The 18,804-nt window shown below is 50.2% G+C and overlaps 1 protein-coding gene across 1 annotated transcript in view; it reads right to left on the bottom strand.

Moving 5' to 3' along the window:
* The window catches only part of HMCN2 (hemicentin 2), a 133,419-nt gene that overhangs the window by 87,479 nt on the left and 27,136 nt on the right, over nucleotides 1–18,804 (bottom strand). The window contains exons 12-17 of the mRNA XM_075906051.1: nucleotides 18,600–18,741; nucleotides 16,737–16,864; nucleotides 12,883–12,996; nucleotides 12,081–12,230; nucleotides 4,026–4,220; nucleotides 1,118–1,213 (exon numbers count right to left, since the gene is read on the bottom strand). Coding sequence (XP_075762166.1) covers nucleotides 1,118–1,213; nucleotides 4,026–4,220; nucleotides 12,081–12,230; nucleotides 12,883–12,996; nucleotides 16,737–16,864; nucleotides 18,600–18,741 — 825 coding nt within the window. The remainder of the gene's footprint in view (nucleotides 1–1,117; nucleotides 1,214–4,025; nucleotides 4,221–12,080; nucleotides 12,231–12,882; nucleotides 12,997–16,736; nucleotides 16,865–18,599; nucleotides 18,742–18,804) is intronic.

The raw sequence follows: 18,804 nt of genomic DNA, 5'->3' as shown, positions 1-18,804 counted from the left end.
AGCATCTACTCTGTTCTCATGCAAGTTCCTCACTGCCCTCTGCTGGGAGGAACTTTGGATCTGCATGCGTATGAATAGTTGGGTCATTCCCTATGGCAGGGGTGGGCAAGACAGCTTCCGTGGGCCAGATTTGGCCCACCAAGCCCTTTGATCCAGCCCACAGCTGCTCTGCTGCTCCTCCGCCCCCAGGCCAATTGAAGCCCGGGGACGCGGGAGCACGCAAAGTCTCCTCCCTCCCACCAGGGGCGCGCAGCACCAGAGGAAACCACCAACTGTTCAAAACAGCTGGCGGTTCTCTCTAGGTGCCACACGCTCCTGCAGGGCAGGGCCGGGGGCAAAGACTTCATGCGCTTCCCCGCCCCCAGGCCAATCAGGGTCTGTGGACAGGGGAGCATGCAAAGTCTCCTGGCCCCACCCCTTCTAACCAAGGCCCCCGTCCCTTTCAAAAATTACTGCCCACCTCTGCCCTATGGACATTTCTATTGTGAATGGTTGCACCCACTAGCAGCCCATCAGAGCACGTAACTACTGAACACTTACAAATACACTGGCTTCATGTGGGATCATGTTCCCCCACTAGTGGTTGGCCCCAGTGACTAACAGCCCAGTTATTTACAGCACAAGGAATTGATCTTTTGGCAGACGTGCCAGAACCCTGTATTCTTGGCGCAGTGAAGGTCCCAGTTCGATCCCTACTGATGACATCCCTGTATGCGGAGGAATTTCCCTACTATACAGTGCTGCTAGAAATGGGCCAGAGCCACATCTCTATCTGGATCTCATTTCCCCCCAAGTTCAGGTCTGGGAATTTGGTTCGGCGTAAAGCCTATCTGTCTTCCCAAGCGTGTGGGGGTAGAGAGCTGGGTAAATTTTCATCTCGAGGCAGGAAAGCATGGACCTAAATGTCAAAGGACATTCTGAGCCAACAACCATTGGAATTCCCGAGCTGCATATTCCAAAGGAGCCCTGGGGTGGAACAAGAGAAACCACGCTGCAGCCATTCCCATCATTGCAGGGAGTGACGTGCAGACAGTCAGCCTCCCGGCTCAATGCTTTCACTTGCTTCAGCAATGCGACAAGGCTAATAACGAAGACCCCAAAAGTGAAGACTGCTGACCATGTCCGGTGACCATGAGCTTGACCTCAGCCTGGATCTTCCCAAATACATTCTGTGCTTCGCAGACATAGACGGCCTGGTCATCCAGTGACACACCTGGGGTAGATGAAGAATGACAGTCTGAGCAAGGCAATGCAGAGAGGTTCAGCTTTATCTCTGAGCTCTGCCAGAGAGCTCACCTCACCAAACCAATGGGCTGCCTTAAAAGCAATCCTGCACTGTCTGGCATCATCCCTTACACCTGTGCAAGGTGGGTGTGTCATGATTATGAGGGTTAGACAGCAGCCTGGTGATTAAGGGGTTAACTACACCTAGCCAGGTGGAGTGACCAGTAGGAATGTAGGTAGGACTTTCAAACTGGGACAAAGGAATTTGGGTTTTTTCCTTTCTCCCTTTTGTCTCTCTGGGTGAGTTCTCTGCAGCTACAGAGAGGGACAAGCATGTCTCTCTCTCTCCAAGACACCATTCTCCATTTCCTGTAAGTAGGGTAAAGTTTAGGTAGTTTCGTTAGGCTTTATTGTTTTAAGGGTTGGGTATGGGATCTGAGATCTGTCACTGTTTAAAAGATGTTTTGGTTTTTTCTTTGTAACTAAGTTCTAGGCCCATGGAGTTTCTCCGTGAGTATATTTTGTTACCTTTCCATCGAGTCATTATGCTTGCAACAGGAATATTGTTGTAATAATAAAAGTTCTTTCTTTTCTTTTTATTAATCTGGCATTGGTTACTTGTGTGTCCTGATTTTTATTTTAGGGGTGAGATTTCCCAAATGATCTTTCCCCTGATTTCTTTATCAATATTTGGGTGGTGGCAGCGGAAGTTTTATTCCCAAGATCTAGGTTTTTAAGATTTTGGGGGAAGTTTTATACCAAATCCTGGTAGATAAGGCTTTGGAGTACACTTGCTGGCCCCCACTTCTGCATTTATCATGCCAGAGTGGGGAAGGAGCCATGACAGGGTGGGACAGGGGCATGTCACTATGCTAGGGGTGTGACTCAGCACTCTTGTTACAAAGCACCAGCTTCTTCCCCCAAGTGGACTTCTGTGGGAGATCAGTGCTCAGTGGCTTCACTGAGGCTGGAGGCTGATGAGCAAATAAGAACAATCAAGTTTATGTCCACTCGAATGTTGCTGCCTAAGGCTGTACTGATGAATTGGTGCAGGGGACCTAATAAACAACAGACTCATGCTTATACACCTGGAAAGCATCCAGCCAGCTTGTGAAAATCCAAAAGGCAGAGGAGATAGCCCTGGTACAGGGTGTACCATGCTACCAAGTCAGAACAGCGGCATCTCAAGCCTTATGGATAACGGGGAAGTGGTAGATGTGGTATAACTAGACTTTAGTAAAGCATCTGATAACAGTCTCTCATGACCTTATTATCAATAACAATACAATGTAGATGGGGCATAACTGGTTGGATAACCATTGAGTGTAGTTATCAACAGTTCACAGCCATGCTGGAAGGGTATAATAAGTGGAGTTTTGCAGGGATCAGTTTTGGGATCAGTTCTTTTCAACATCTTAATCAACTATTTAAATAATGGCATTGACAGCATGCTTATAAAGCTTGCAGATGAGACCAAGGTGGGAGGAGTTGCAAGTGCTTTGGAGGGTAGAGTTATAATGCACAATGATTTGGACAAACTGGAGAAACGGTCTGAGGTAAATAGTGTGAAAGTCAGAGTAAGGACAAATGCAAAGTATTCCACTTAGGGAGCAACAATCCATTTCAGACATACGAAATGGGAAGTGACTGTCTAAGAAGTACTGCAGAAGGAATCTAGGGGTCATAGTGGACCACAAGCTAAATGAGAGTCAACAGTGTGACACTGTTTCAAAAATACAAATATCAGTCTGGGTTGCATTAATAGGAATGTTGTGAGCAAGACATGACAAGTCATTTTCCACTCTACTCTGTGCTGATTAGGCCTCAGCTGGAGTATTGTGTCCAGTTCTGGGCCTCACATTTCAGGAAAGATGTGGAGAAATTGGAGAAGGTCTAGAAAAGTGCAACAAGAATGATTAAAGGTCTAGAAAACATGACCTATGAGGGAAGACTGAAAGAATTGCTGTTTTTTTATTTTGGAAAAGACAAGACTGAGAAGGGGATGTATTAAGAACTTTCAGGTACCTAAAAGGGTGTCATAAGGGGAAGGGAGAAAAATTATTCTCTTTAATGTCTGGTGATAGGACAAGAAGCAATGGGCTTAAATTGCAGCAAAGGAGGTTTAGGTAGGACATTATGAAAAACTTCCTGTTAGGGTGTTTAAGCACTGGAGAAAATTGCCTAGAGAGGTTATGAAACCTCCATCATTGTAGATATTTAAGAGCAAGTTAGATAGACATCTGTCAGGGCTGATCAGATGGTGCTTGGTCTTTCTGTAATGCAGGGGACTGGACTTGATGACCTCTTGAGGTCCCTTCCAGTTCTAGTATTCTATGATTCTATTATCTCACACTCACTTTTAAGACCATGTTCAGGGCAGTGGAGAAATAGGGCCACTGGCTAACAAACATAAGAGACAATGAGCCTGTGCAAAGTTACTTATGAAAGCGCGCACACGCACAGGGCACCTCAGAGTGCAGTTACTAAAGGATGCAAACACACAGAAATCATACAACAAAGCAAGGGCATAAGACCTAGTCCAATTCCCCACAAAAATGCTTATGTGTGTACACACAGTGACAACATACATGCAACACTACACAAGAGAACAATTTTTACATCTTTTGGCAGGTGATACACAAAAATACTGCATGCACCCAGACATGCAGCCAATGTGTACACACATCCAGATATCCACGCAATACATGTGCACACACCCAGATGTGCACTAAGCTCTCATACCTAGGCACACACTAATACATCTATGCACAAATGGTCTCCAGTAGTCCCAGTTCTCTTACTTTCCATGAAGAGTTCATCAGATGCCATATGACTGGAACTCCTCAACAGACCAGACTGGACAGTGACTGGTTGGCCGTCTCGTCTGGACCACGAAACCAGCGGAGGAGGATGTCCCACCACATGACATGCCAGACGGACGCTCTTCCCCATCTCAACAGACACATCCTGCGGGCGTTCTGAAAACGCAGGGGCAGCTAATGGAGAAAGCAGAGAAGAGTCTCAGATCCAGTCCTGACACCAGTTTTGTGCAATGTCTACATGGGATAATCAACTTCATTTTAAAGGGCATGTAGGCCTTGTCTGTGTTGGATGTTTGCCTTTTGGGTCATAGCCACTTCACACTCTAGCCCCTGCATACGATATGCACCCCATTCCATTTAAAATATGTTTTTTACATTAAAAAAAGTTTCCAACAGGGGAAGAACTTTAAATACAAGTTTAGCTGCAATGTATTTCACATGACGAATGATAGAGCATATAACAGCCAGCAGAACTCACAATGCCAAGACACACTAGGTATGCAACAGACTCTAGTTCGAACTAGCGGGGTAATGTAGGCATACCGCACTTGCAAATGAAGCCCGGGATTTGAATTTCCCGGGCTTCATTTGCATAAGATGGGCACCGCCATTTTTAAATCCTGGCTAGTTCGAACCCCGTGCCGCGCGGCTACACGCGGCACGGAGTAGCTAGTTCGGATTAGGCTTCCTAATCTGAACTAGCTGTACTTCTCATTCCACGAGGAGTACAGCTAGTTCGGATTAGAAACCTAATCCGAACTAGCTACTCCGTGCCGCGTGTAGCCGCGCGGCACGGGGTTCGAACTAGCCGGGATTTTAAAATGGCGGTGCCCCGCTTATGCAAATGAAGCCCGGGAAATTCAAATCCCGGGCTTCATTTGCAAGTGCGGTATGCCTACATTACCCTCCTAGTTCGAATTAGGAGGGTAGTGTAGACATACCCTAACAGGGTAGAAGGCTCAGTGTTTTGTATATGGACAGGATAATCTAGTACAGTGGTTCCCAAACTTTTCGGCATCATACCCCCTTTTTGATTTTTGAGAAACCCTCACCCACCCCCAAATAGCAGCAAAACTTGTTGAGGAAAAAAAAGGAACTGACCGGGGCCGAAAAACAAAAATAGCAGCAAAACTTCTTGTGAAAAAAAACAAACAAAAAACAAAAACAAACAAACCCACGGCCCCTTTAGTTGTTGACCAAAAAAAAAAAAAAAAGTTGCCCTTTCAAGAGCAGAGCAGGCATTGCCTTTTTAAGGTGGCCATTTTGAAGTCTGCCCCGGAATGCTCCATCCTCCCCCGGCCCCAGCCAGCCTGAGCTGTGCATGTTCCAGTGGATGCACAAGCCAGGAGAAACAGAAAACACCGGACATTTCACGTGCTATTTTCTGAATTTTTTTACCAGATGGACCAGGCTCTTTCTTGGGAGGGAGGAGGGAATTGACGGAGGGGGGGCTAGGTTGCCTCATGCTCCCTCCCGCCCCCACCCCCGGAATTTTTTCATGCCCCAGTTTGGGAACCTATGATCTAGTAGGTCTTGTTGTCTCTGCCATGTGATCATCATACTGACTGACACAATGACAAATCAATCCTGGTGAACCGGAGAGAAAGCAAATGGGACTTGAGTACTTCACCCGCTTGCCTTTTACTTCCATTTCAGGAGCCTTCGCTGGTACAATACATGCTTAGGATATCTACTGAGATGGGGAGAGCTGTAGACATGAACAGTCCTTTCTCCAGGCCATATGGATCTTCACCTCCATTGCCAGTTCTTGGCGAGGGAATGCGAATAAACATCCATCACACACTAAACCGCTGGCCACCCTGATATCTAAATGCCAGGATCTGCTAGCCAGTGATTTAACTGGTACCAGCCCTCTCATATCAATTCATTGCCGATGGTGCTTGGTTGTGCTACAAGTTGTGCTGCAACATGTAAGATGGTTTTGCATTTGTGGTGGACATAACAGAGGCAGAAGCTTTGCCAGGAACACTCCGGCAACTTCCCTCTTAGCTGTTTTATTTTTCTTGTAAATTAAACCAAGTACTGAAATCCCAAGGAGCACGGGGCAATTCCACATGGGTCCTAGTAGCTGTCACTGTGAAAAGCCCTCAGAGCCCAAGCTCCAGACCCAGGCTCTTTTCAGATTGTCCAGTTCCATAGCCATGGAGGGAGGTGTTTCACGGCAGCATGTCACGCCGCAGTCCCCACTCACTATAGGAGTTAGCAGACCTAGCTCCGTGCTCAACTGAATGTCTAAACGGCTTCAGATAAACATGGGGGGAGGAAATCACAGGAGCCAGAAGGAAAAGACCTGGTTGGCCACTGAATCTGCCTTGCAAAGCCCCACGGAGAGCTGTGCTTCAGGGGATATTTCTCACTGGGTTGCCCAGTTCCGAAGGGGCCCAAGAGACAGACTCCCAATACCCGTTTGGAGACTCTCCCATATCAGCGCCAGTCTCTGTTTCTTAGCCCTGCATTCCTCCCTTCACAGGGATGGGACTGGGGGGAGGGCGAGGAAGTACAGTCTGAGGGAAAGGGACCCTTCATTTCCCCTCAGCCCAGAGCCATTCCAAGCTCACTTGCCAATTTGGCTCATACAGTTAGCCCGAGAGAAAGGGGCTGCCCCAAAGGGCCTGATCCAAGCCCCTTGAGTCACTGAAGTCTCCCCACAGTGTGCACGGGCCTAGGTTCTATGGGAACATAGATGCTCTTCAGAGGCCACCCAGAGACACACACATCGCTCTGTTCTCCTCTCTCTCTCCCTGTGGGGCAGGTTTCTAGGCACTCACTCAGATGGGCACTTTAGGACCCAAATGCCAGAAGGCTACCTGCCAGTTAGAGCGTCCCTAGATCCTGCTGATTCTGTTACAGCTGCCATGTCTGAGAACTGGGCTCACAGGTTTTACCAGGCAAACCCAACTCCTTTACCTCCATTTCTGCCCAGAAGGAGGGCAGAGTCCTGCACTGCTACATGGTTGGGTTTTGCTGCTGTCCTGTTCTCCCTGGCCTCTCCACTAGCCAGCACAGAACAGCCCTAGCACCTGGTCCAGGCAAATCTCCCAGCCCCCGGGAACCACACTGGTTGAACAGCTAACGTGACAGCATTCGCTCCACCGCCTCCTTTAGAATGAGTCTAGCAGCTGCCTTGTTAGCACACGGCAGGACAGAGTCAGATACAGAAACCAAGCTCTGAGTCGGGGAACCTGCAGTCAGGACAGTGTATACCCCGTGACACACACCCCACACACATCAGATATAGCTGCCTTTCTGACACCAGTGCAGGCCCACCCACACCCCCACAACACCAGAAGCCAGACAAATGGTCCTGTCCCTACCCTTTCTCTTACCCCTTCCCCTTCCATCTTCCGCCCTGGTAAAACCTACACTCACTCCAGGACTCTACAAGCTGCTTTGCTCTTGATTATATTATCAAGTGGGAAACAACAGGTTAGTCAGGGGGGTGTCTGAAGAAGGCCTGCACCCCATCGAACATGGTGCACCTTGCTTTGAGCCCCTGCCAAGTCAGAAAAGATAACAGGAGCCAGCCTGTTTGGAAGGGGGGATTGATTCCTTGTCTCCTGTATTATTTCGGCTGCTCCTCCTCTCTAAGCAATGCTTAGGTGCGTCATGTCTTTGTTCTGTTCTTGTGTTCCACAGGAACACACACACACACACACACCCACACACACACACACACACACACCCACAGACAGGTTTCTGAAAACTCCCAAACACACCCTGTCTCCTCCAAAATTACCATAGCAGTTTCTAGGCTACTCACACCCCTCAATTCTTAATGAGCCCCAAAGAGTGGAAGGCAGTTTTTTCACTGCCAACATGAGGGGAGGTGTAACTGGCCAAATTCTTCCCTCCCAAGTCCCCTTCTTTTCCTCTCGGGGCCAGCAGGGGGCAGGCTGCAGGGACAGCACTGGGTACTAGAGCTAGAGCCAAGACTGGAGCCAGTCAGGTCCCGTTCTCACTCCGCGCTTTCCCCGGACTGCCATGGGCTTCAGCCTCTGGAGTTAGGGAGTAGCTGGCCAGGATCCCTCTGGCTGATCTAAGAGCATTAATAACTGGATCCAGCATGGCTCCCACCCAGGCTTCAGCTGCAATGAAGGGAGGTCGCAGTCCAAGGCCTCATGTTTGAAGAGCGTTCAAGGAAGACCAAAGAATGGGGGGTGAGTGGGAGGAGACTCCTCTGAGATTTCCCCGAGCTCCTGCCCTGCAGGAGGGGGGGGGGGGGGAAGAATTGGGAAATTTCTCCGAAAAGTGTCAACAACAGCAGGACTGAGAGTCACGCTACCAGCAGAGTAGTGGGTCCAAGAACGCACAGGGAGGGAGCTTGCCACATATCTCCCTCCCCACAGATTCGCAGGAGAGCATTTGCCTGCCCAGCCTGGCCGGGGTCTTGTTACAAACTGCTTTGGGCTCCACGGTGCAATGACACCACCCTGGTCAGATCCATGGGGCCTGGGGCTGAGCCAGGACACACTGACATGGAGAGGAAAGAGCCTTTCTGGCTGGTAAACAGGAACTCCATACCTCCCTGGCTAGGCATTTAGCCTCCTCTCCCATGGAGGTGGCAACATATCCCCTTGTAAGAGCCAGGAGCTGGCATTCCCCATTGCTGGCCAGCCAGTGAGACAGCCACCAGGCAGGGGATGCTGCTTTCACACCTCAGTGCTCTTTTCTGATTTTGCTGTCTGCGGCTAATCCTCATTGTACTTCAGCCCTGTCTCTAGCTCCCTGCCGCCCTGGCTGCAAAGAGAGAGTGGTGGAGAGCCAGCTGTGCTGTAGCAGCCTCAGCCAGCATGCCAACAGCAGAGCGACTGGACCCCCGAGCCGGGTGCGTGGGGAGTGTTGGCGAGGACTCACTCACTGCCTGAGGAAATCCCCCTCTGCTGCTGGCAACAGCGCTGCGGTCTGTACAATGGGAACTGCAGCTGTTCTGCACTTGACCAACGGGGGAAAGGGGCTGCGTAGAGGGCCCACTGGACTGTCGGGTTTCAAGACAGCTCAGCCTCCACATCCTCCTGCGGAAAGCCCTGGGACATGGAGCCAGCTCAGCCCACAGCACCGTTCACTCAGGGAGGGGTTCAGTCAATCACCCCGCCCATGCCTAGTCAGGCCCTCTGCTGCACTGTCTAGCAAGGGGGGACACAGAGTTTGGAGCTGAGAAGTTCTGAGTTTTCATCCTAAGACAGAGTCTGACCCAGAGTGGGTCTGCATCCCCCAGGGCAGGTCACTTAGGGTATGTCTAGACAGCGCCACGTAGCTCGAAGGAGGCTAAGCAATTCAAGCTACACCCATTGCGTAGCTTATTTCGAAACAGTCTATTTCGACTATCCTTATGGATAGACTCACCCGGTGCCATCTCCAGTGTGCTGGGCAGGACAGCCGCCAGTGGCAGCACAGTGGCACCATTGCGAGGCGTGTGAAGCGGCCGCAGCCGAGCTGCAGCAGGGCGTGCGGCCGGACATTGGGGATGGGGTCAGCCCAGGCAGAGACGTTGGCCCCAGCAGCCACGGCGCAGGTACGGTGGGTCATTTAAAGACTGCCACCAGACCCGGAGGGGGAAGGAGAAGCCGGGAGCGGAGGCAGCCCGGAGCGGGAGGTCGGACTCCTGTCCTCAGGAACATCGGGAGGAGGAACAGAGCCGGCCAACAAGGACCCGAGGCGGTAGGAAGCGACCCAGGGCGTGGCTACTGAGAAGCCCTGGGGTTGGTGCATTGTGGGAAACTTCTCCACCAACCCGACGGGGTCCATGACCCCAGTCCTTAGGGACATGGGTCAAGGCTCGGAGAGAGAGAGGGCCCGAGCCCCCCTACCTGCCTCGGATAGCGAACAGCCGATGTGGGACTCTCATCCAACCGTGGGCCGAGGGTTCAGAGCACGGGTGTAGCGCTGACAATGCAATAAAAGTGCAGGCACAAACTGGGTTGGAGGCTTCACCTTTTACACATGGAAACCGCTATTTCAGGTTATCGGATGTATCCCGAAATAGCACCGCTGTCTAGACGTACCCTTAGCTAGTAACATGAACCCACCGCCAAGGCAGCTGCTGCTCTCACTCCCAGAGCTTGTAACCAGCCTGTCTCCTCTGCTCTACCGGGCAGGACATCCTTTCCCTGCACCACACCCAGGCCATGGCAGATGCTCCAGTACGGTTGTGCTCACTGTGGGCTAGGGCTCAGTCCCATAAATCCCCTAGGGTATGTCTACATTAGCTCGTAAATTCGAGCTAGGTAGACAAATGAGGCGACCGGAGTTGCAAATGAAGCCCGGGATTTAAATATCCCCGGCTTTATTTGCATGTTCCCGTCCAGTCGCCATTTTGAAATTTCACTAGCCCAAACTCACTGCCGTACGGCTACACGCGGCAGTGAAATGTTAATTCGAACTAAGTCCTTAGTTCGAATTAACTGTTACGCCTCATTCCACGAGGAGGAATAGTTAATTAGAAGTAAGGACTTAGTTCGAATTAACGTTTCACTGCCGCGTGTAGCTGCGCGGCAGTGAGTTCAGGCTAGTGAAATTTCAAAATGGCAACCGGACGGGAACATGCAAATAAAGCCGGGGATATTTAAATCCCGGGCTTCATTTGCAACTCCGATCGCCTCATTTGTCTACCTAGCTTGAATTAACGAGCTAGTGTAGACATACCCTTAGATACTGGCCGTTGGCTGTTGGCCCAAGGGCAGTTTGCAGGTGTGAGGATACAAAACCATGTTTAGCAGCACTGAGCATGGCTGCAAAGTGTTTGATAGGATGGCTGGAGCCAGCCTGGAGGATACAGTGTGCACAGCAGGGTGCTGCAGGGCCAGGAGCAATGCACAATGACACTGCAGCAGAAGTCAGGAAAACCAGAGCTGGATACAGCTAATGGGAGGAGAGAGATTTCACTGCATTCCCTGCAAGGGCTCCCAATTACTGGGAGTGAATTTCAGTGGTGACTTATTTGTGTCAGCTGGGTCACTTGACCCTGGACACGGACCCTTTTAGACTTCAGAACCAGAATCTTCCCTTCTGGATCAAACCCTTCCCCCCTCTAGCTCAGAGCTAACTGATCTGCTGTCCTCTGGCTAGCTTGCCCTGTGCTTTCTGGCCCCTGTCCAGAGCCCCGCCTTTGGCTGTGATTCAGCCCCTTTCCCACTTTTGCGCAACACATTTTTGATCATGAAATATTTTCAGTTCCACCTACTCTGACCCCATCCACTTGCTTCCCTTTCTGCTTAACCACAGCACTGTCGTGCCATGTTCTTTCAAACCTCCAGCCCATCCGCATTCAGAGAGAATGACAGAACTATTGGCACTAATGGGTCTCATACACGTGACACTCCGTACCTCAAAGTAGCACGCTGGAACCACCCCACACTCACCGGTGGAGAGTGCAGTGATGCAGCTGAAGGAGCAAAGCAAGTGCTGCTGGGGAGCACGGGGAATGGCAGCACAGTGATGCACTTCTCTTGAGGCTATTTCCTGCTGCTCCCATAGCAGAGGGGGGCTGTGCTAGGGAACGACAGGGAGCGCAGAGCCATGTGTGACCCCGGGAGCAAGGTGCCAAGTAAGCATCCCCATCTCCCTTGCACCCAGACCCCGCAGTGCCCTCCCTGGCCCAGCAAATTCTTTAATCCAGAATAACCTGTTTCCCAAGGTTGCTGGATTAAAGAGGTTCAAGTGTACTACTAGGAGTGAAGGAGGGGGAAGCCCAGTGCCAGAGATGCACCTGTAATGGGGCAGAGAGCGGAGAGATCAACAAAAAGCTCAGTGTGCACACATGGGCCATCCCATCTTAATTCCTGTGATTTTTCTCACAGGAGTCTAGCGAGACAAGGTGGCTGAGGTAACATCCGTCACTTCACCAACTTCTGTTGGGGCAATAAAAGACATGACCTCACACACTTTGTCTATCCTGTGTCTGACATGGCTACAGCCACACCGCACACAACCCATCAGAGCTGGTCATTTGCCACAATCAGCTGGTTTTTCCTCAATAGTGTGAAGAAGCCCAGAGCTTTATGGGTCAAGACTTACAGCCAACTTCCAGCTGGATGCCATCAAAGGAGACCCCCACCTCACTGACAGCCTTGCAGATGTACTCTCCTGAATCCTCGGCTTGCACTGCCTGGAGCTGCAGGATCGCGCGATGAGCACCAGGCGGAGAAGTTGCCACTTCCTGTTCCCCTGGACAAGGAAAGATACGGAACATCAAGCCACTGCCTTGGCAGCTCCAAGTCCCTTCCTGCCTTCTCTTGCCACAAACCATGCTAGCCAATGGCGGCCCATCAATACAGGCAAACTAGGTGGTCGCCTACGGCGCCAAGATAAACGGCCGTTGCCGGCTTTGGAGGCGGGGGCGCCGATTGTGCGCCAATCGCACATTTCGCCCAGGGCGCCAGTTGCCGGCAGCTCGTCTAGGGCCGCTCCTGATGCTAGCCACGGGCAACCCTTCAAAGGGGTGGAGAGGAGTTTATTCAGATGCAGAACTGAGACTTGCCCGAATCATTTGAACCTGCAAAATGGAGCTGGAAATGTCTCAGGGAGGTTGACTGCCAGGGCAGGCTAAGGCGGGCACCCCAAACACAGCAATGGTACAATGCAGTGCCGAATGGATTTCTGCTGGCTGGCTAACCGGGTGGGGCTACTTGGCAGAGAGCAGACAGGTTCAGGGTCTCCGCTGCAGGAAGCTGGCTAGCCAAGCGAGGCTGCAAAGTGGAGTCCTTTGTGGAGTAAAAGGCGCAATGTGTCGGTGTTAAGATTGAAGGGGGGTATTTAATATGGCCCAATACCCTCCCCCAACTGTTGCACAAGTCATTGTAGAGAATTCCAGGACTACCTTTATACCATGTGATCTGGGGAAGGGGTACTCCAGAAATGTGGCACTCCAGCACTGCATCTTCTCCCAGCCGAGCCTGCACCACAGGGGTCACCGCAGCGATGTGGGGAGATTCTGTACCCCAGACACACAAAACAAAGGCCCCCACGCTAGAAAGCACTGTTCTGGGATGTCAGGAGCATGTGTAAGATAATCCAGAGACACCACATCCCTGGAGAAGGGACATGAATGGAGACGAAACACCAGGTTGGGAGCAGTGTTCCCCCTCATTCCCCCCGCCGCGAGCAGAATGAATGTCGTTATGTGCACTACGGAGGAGCTGATGCATGACACAGAGGTGATGTGCAACACGTCACCTTCATATTGGTGCATATAATAAAATTAATGTGGAGGGGGTGGGGCCACGGGGTTCTGAGTGTGGGGGGTGGCTCAGGCCTGGGGCAGAGGAGTGTGAGGTCTCTGGCTGGCTGTGTGAGCTCTCGGTTGGGGCTGGTGTTGAGGAGCTCAGGGGACAGAGGGTTGGGCTGCAAGGGCTCTGGCTGGAGGTGGGGCTGGTCTAGGGGGATATGGCATGAGAGGAGGTCCGGGGCCAGGCCAAGGCATGTGGGCTTTGGGCCCAGGGCACTCAAGCTGCAGCAGGAGAACAGGGCCTGGGGAGAGGCACCTAGTTCAAGCCATCCCTCCCTGGTCACCAGGCTGTAGGCTAGGTTGGGGGTGGGGTGGCCCTTCTCCCCACCTTGTAAGTGCTACACAGGCAGCTGCATGGGCACATAGCTTACAGGGACCTTAGGTTGGGAGCCCCCACAGTCCACCCAGCACCCCAAGGCCAAAGGCCTATGGGCTATGGCACGTGGTTCTGCAGAAATGCACTGCCACGCTTGGCAACAGATCGCAGCGCCCTGTCGCGCACAACCTGCGGATGCCACACACCAGAAGACTTGCTGAGGGTCCTCACCTAACCATGCAAATTCATTCTTGATGCTACAGTGAATCTTTTTTCCCCCTTGCCTGTCTGACATGTGATTCTCCCACACTGCCCGGCTCTAGTTTATGCCACTGATTATTTTGCCAGGAGCAGCCTAGGCATCACTATTTACAGGGTGCCCACGGCATGCTCGCCTCTTCACAGGTGGGTTTGAAGTAGGGATGTAAAATCCTGTTTAATTTGTTAACCGGTTAAGCGGGGGGAGGGCCTGGAGCTCCCCTCTCCAGAGCAGCCTCTGTTCTACTCCAGCCCTCACCAGTTACTGGAACCGCTAAGTATCACTGGTTAAGATTAACCGGTTAACCTTTCACATCCCTAGTTTGAAAGCAAGATCTTGAAGGTCACACAAAAAACTTTTATTAACCACTATTTGTATTACAGCTGTGCCCAGAAGCCCAATCAAGGCCCCACTGCGCTCGGCGCTGTACGACACAAGGTGACAGGCAGTTTCTGCCCCAGAAACTCTAGAGTCTAAATAGGCACAACAAAAGGTGGGACAAAAGGTGAATAAGTGGATAAGTGTAAAGTAACGCACATCGGGAAAAATAACCCCAACTATACATACAGTATGATGGGGGCTAATTTGGCTACGACAAATCAGGAAAGAGATCTTGGAGTTATCGTGGACAGTTCTCTGAAAACTTCCACATAGTGTGCAGCGGCGGTCAAAAAGGCAAACAGGATGCTAGGAATTATTAGGAAAGGGATAGAAAATAAGACCCAGAATATCTTACCGCCCCTGTATAAAACTATGGTACGTCCACATCTTGAATACTGTGTACAGATGTGGTCTCCTCACCTCAAAAAAGATATTTTGGCCTTGGAAAGGGTTCAGAAAAGGGCAACTAAAATGATTAGGGGTTTGGAATGGGTCCCATATGAGGAGAGGTTAAAGCAACTGGGACATTTCAGTTTAGAAAAGAGGAGACTGAGGGGGGATATGATAGAGGTCTATAAAATCATGAGTGGTGTGGAGAGGGCTGATAAAGAAAAGTTATTTAATAGTTCCCTAAATAGAAGAACTAGAGGACACCAAATGAAATTAATGGGGAGCAGGTTTAAAACGAATAAAAGAAAGTTCTACTTCACACAGCGTGTAGTCAACCTGTGGAACTCCTTGCCAGAGGAGGCTGTGAAGGCTAGGACTATAATAGAGTTTAAAGAGAAGCTAGATAATTTCATGGAGGTTAGGTCCATAAAAGGCTATTAGCCAGGGGATAAAATGATATCCTTGGCCTCTGTTTGTCAGAGGCTGGAGAGGGATAGCAGGAGACAAATCGCTTGATCATTGTCTTCGGTCCACCCTCTCTGGGGCACCTGGTGCTGGCCACTGTCGGTAGACAGGATACTGGGCTAGATGGACCTTTGGTCTGACCCAGTACGGCTGTTCTTATGTTATGTTACGTAAAGGAAGGATTATTATCCATATTTCAGAGATGGGAATGTGAGGCATACAAAGGTTAAATGACTTGCCCAAGCTCATACAGAGGCTGAGAACTGAATCCAAATCTGAATCCCACCCAGTGCCTTATTTGCAAACTCATCCTTATTCCCGACTGAGTATCTCACTGGACAGATGATAATTCTGAATGTGAAATGAACAGTTGGTCTTTCTAAAGACAGAGCAACTTCCTTGAGAAGGGAATATAATTACCTTTTGATTCCTTGGATGTACATTTTACCTTCTCTTTTTTATATATGGCCATTGCCTGGTTATTTCATACTGTGAATGTTAACGCTGAAGATTAATATTTTTACACATTCTCTTACAAGTTCCTCCTGTAACTGAGGTGGTAATATGATTACTTATTTTTTGGCTAGTATTTCCAAGTTAGCAAGATACTGAGACAACCACAACGATGCTTCTGGATTGTAATTAGGCAGGTGGAAACTTGTATTTCTGATCTTATCTTTCTGTAACAGATAACAATGTGTGCTGAGATTTTCCTGTGAAAATGATTTGCTACAACATATGCCTTGAAAAATGGGGAGCTTTGGAAACGCTGCAGTGGGAGCAGTAGTGGTGGGTTATTATTGTAACATGTTGTTATTGATCATCCTCACAGCCCCAGCATCTTGAGCCAACACAAGGGCTGACATTGAGAATGAAAGTAACAGTGATAAGTAACCAGACACTTTGTAAGTCGGCAGAGTGGGTGGGGAGGGGAACAGAGAGCCTGATGAAGGGGATGGGGTGTAATCTCTTTAGCAAGGGACTTGCCATAAAGTTCAACCATCCAACCATGCTTCCACCTCAGGCAAACACCAGGCATTCAAACCAGCTGTGCCCTGTCCACACACAGAATTGAGGAATGAGAATTGCGCAGAGAAGGGGAGGGGACAGGAATGGGGTGAACCATAAGACACAATAGAGTGGCTAATCTTAAACATACCCTGAAACTAGAAAACATGAATGGCGTTTAGCCAGGCAGCTCCCTGCTCACGATGGGTTATTCCTGAAGGGGACTAATTTTCAGTTCTTCCAGCAAAACCCAGAGTGAGTAACCCCAGAAAGGAAACGTGCCCTTGCAGGCCTCCATAGTGACTTTGTTGGTGATGGCCATGATCCAAAGCCCTTTTGCTTCAATTAATCAGGTCCTAGAGGGCAAGCATTTGTCTGGACCAAAGGGAGCTCAAGGCCATAGGTCTTGCAATGTTCCTTCACAGAGAGCCCTATTCTCCAGAGCCCTTTGTGACTGGTTTGTACAGCAGCTTGCACACAAGAGTCCTGTCCATGAACAGACCTGCAGCACACTACCACAATGCAAACAATATTAATAAAGACCCTCCTGGATAAGGGCCTGATCCAAAGTCAATGGAGTTTTCTCAGTGGGAATTCTGGATTAAGACAAGTTACAGGAGCTGGTACCTGTGTACTCTAACATTACTGTCTTCTCGTCCCATCCAATCGGACTGGCAGCAAAGCAGCTGTAATTCCCAGCATCCTCAGGAACCGCCTCTTTAATAATCAGAGTGCCTTGAGCATCTATGAGAAACCTGGATCAAAAAAAAAAAAAAAAAAAAGAGGGGGTTGAGGGGAAAAGGTGCCATAAAAAGAAAGCTCAGAAAAAATAAGAAAATAGAGCACTGACAGGTCGAGTTTGTCCCCCCAAAAAAGTGTAACTGATGTATCAGCTTCAGCAGACACAAGGCCTAACAACCAAAAAGAGCATTTCCACGAATACGTGAAAAAAATCAATACTTTTTTTGTTTTTCTGTAGATTTAAAAGAAAAAAACCCCAGCAAAAGTGCTCATGCTATGCCTGTAGCCTAAATATTTGCCACATGAGAAGGTGGGTGAACCTAAAAGTGAAATTTACCAGAAACTGACAATAAATAAAAGGTCAAAACTATGTTTATTTACACTGTTGTCCCCCCTCCCCAACAAAGGCTAAAAACGCACCAATAGCACAGAGTCAGTTTGATGCTAATGCGCTTTCACAGCCTCTACAACTTCAAGTGTTACTAGCAGCAGAGATAAGGAAGCATGTCTTTTTAAAATATATATATATATTAATTTTACCTAGACATTGTCATAATCTCTGATGTGCCAGTCATATATTTTCTTGCAGTTTTCCCCTTTTGCCTTTATCAACCCTCTCCAGGTACATAAAGTACCAGAAACCCTCCTCTGTTTTTGTATGGGGACTCATCTAATATTCCCCAAAAGAAGCAGAATGACACGGCAGGTAGGCTGAAGAGACCAAACATGACTCAGCAAACTCCTTTGGCACTGGAGAGCCTGCGTTAGCCAAGGAGGGGAAGACAAGGGGGTGCTGCAGCCCCCCAGCTCCAGCATTGCAGCAACAAAAAGATCCTGCATTTCATGACGTTAAGGGCGGGCCTACACCCAACACTACAGCCCATGCGGCCCATCAGCTATTTTAACCCAAGCTCTCACTGGAGAGCGGAGTCTGAAGCTTGCCCTGCTGCAAATGTGCTGTGATGCTGCACAGCTCCCGGAAGCAGCAGTATGTTCCCCCTCCTGCTCCTATATGTAAAGGTAGCTAGAGAGCTCCTTGCACTGCCTCCACCCCAAGCGCCACCTCCACAGCTCTGATTGGCTGGGAACATGACCAATGGGAGCTACAGGGGCAGTGCCCGCAGCTGGGGCAGCGCAGAGAGCCACCGGCTATGTCTGGAGGGAGGACATACTGCTGCCTGCACCATTGAGGCCCTCCCCAATGCTCCAACCTCCTGCCCGAGCCCTGATGCCTCCCCCCCCCCGTCCTCTGAACTCCTTGGTCCCAGCCCAGAGCACCTCCCTACAGCCCAAACCCCTCATCTCTAGCTGCACCCAAGAGTCTGCACCCCTAGCTGGAGCCCTCACTCCCCCTCCTGCATTGCAACCCCCAAATTCATGGCCTGCCATACAGTTTCCATACCCTGACGTGGCTCTTGGTCCAAAATGTTTGCCCACCCCTGCACTAGGGCATCAAACCTTTATCATGGAAGCTGGCCACACTCCCTCTGCCTCCAGCCCCTTTACCAGGATGGGGCTGATCTGTAGCATAACCTGGGTGGCAGCCACATTTTATAACCCGGCTAAAGGCTTTGGTCCGACTATGCTAGCTGCCACCAGCAGGGGGCCTGGAAACAACAATGAGAAGCCTTGGGCCCAATACACTGTGATTTGCACATGGTAGAAAAGAGGTTCTTCCTTGCCCCCTCCCCCTCAGCAGTTTGCATGGAGCCCAAGAGGGAGGCAGACGAGGCCCTGATGTAAGGTTACCTGCCGTCCTTTTCCAGGGCCCGGTCCCATCGTTTCCAGGAGATTCGGGGCGCAGGGTGGCCCTTCGCAGTGCAGTTCAGCCTCACCTCTCCACCCCTGGAGAACGACTGTGAGCTTGGGGCAACCCTCACCCGAGGGGCCTCTGCACACCAAGAAACACAAGGTATCAGACACCCATCACCTGCTCCCCCCGTCCAGCCACAGG

The sequence above is a fragment of the Pelodiscus sinensis genome, chromosome 22 (genome assembly GCF_049634645.1).
Source record: "Pelodiscus sinensis isolate JC-2024 chromosome 22, ASM4963464v1, whole genome shotgun sequence".
NCBI classification, from domain to species: domain Eukaryota; kingdom Metazoa; phylum Chordata; order Testudines; family Trionychidae; genus Pelodiscus; species Pelodiscus sinensis.
This window is presented reverse-complemented; position numbering and strand designations above follow the sequence as displayed.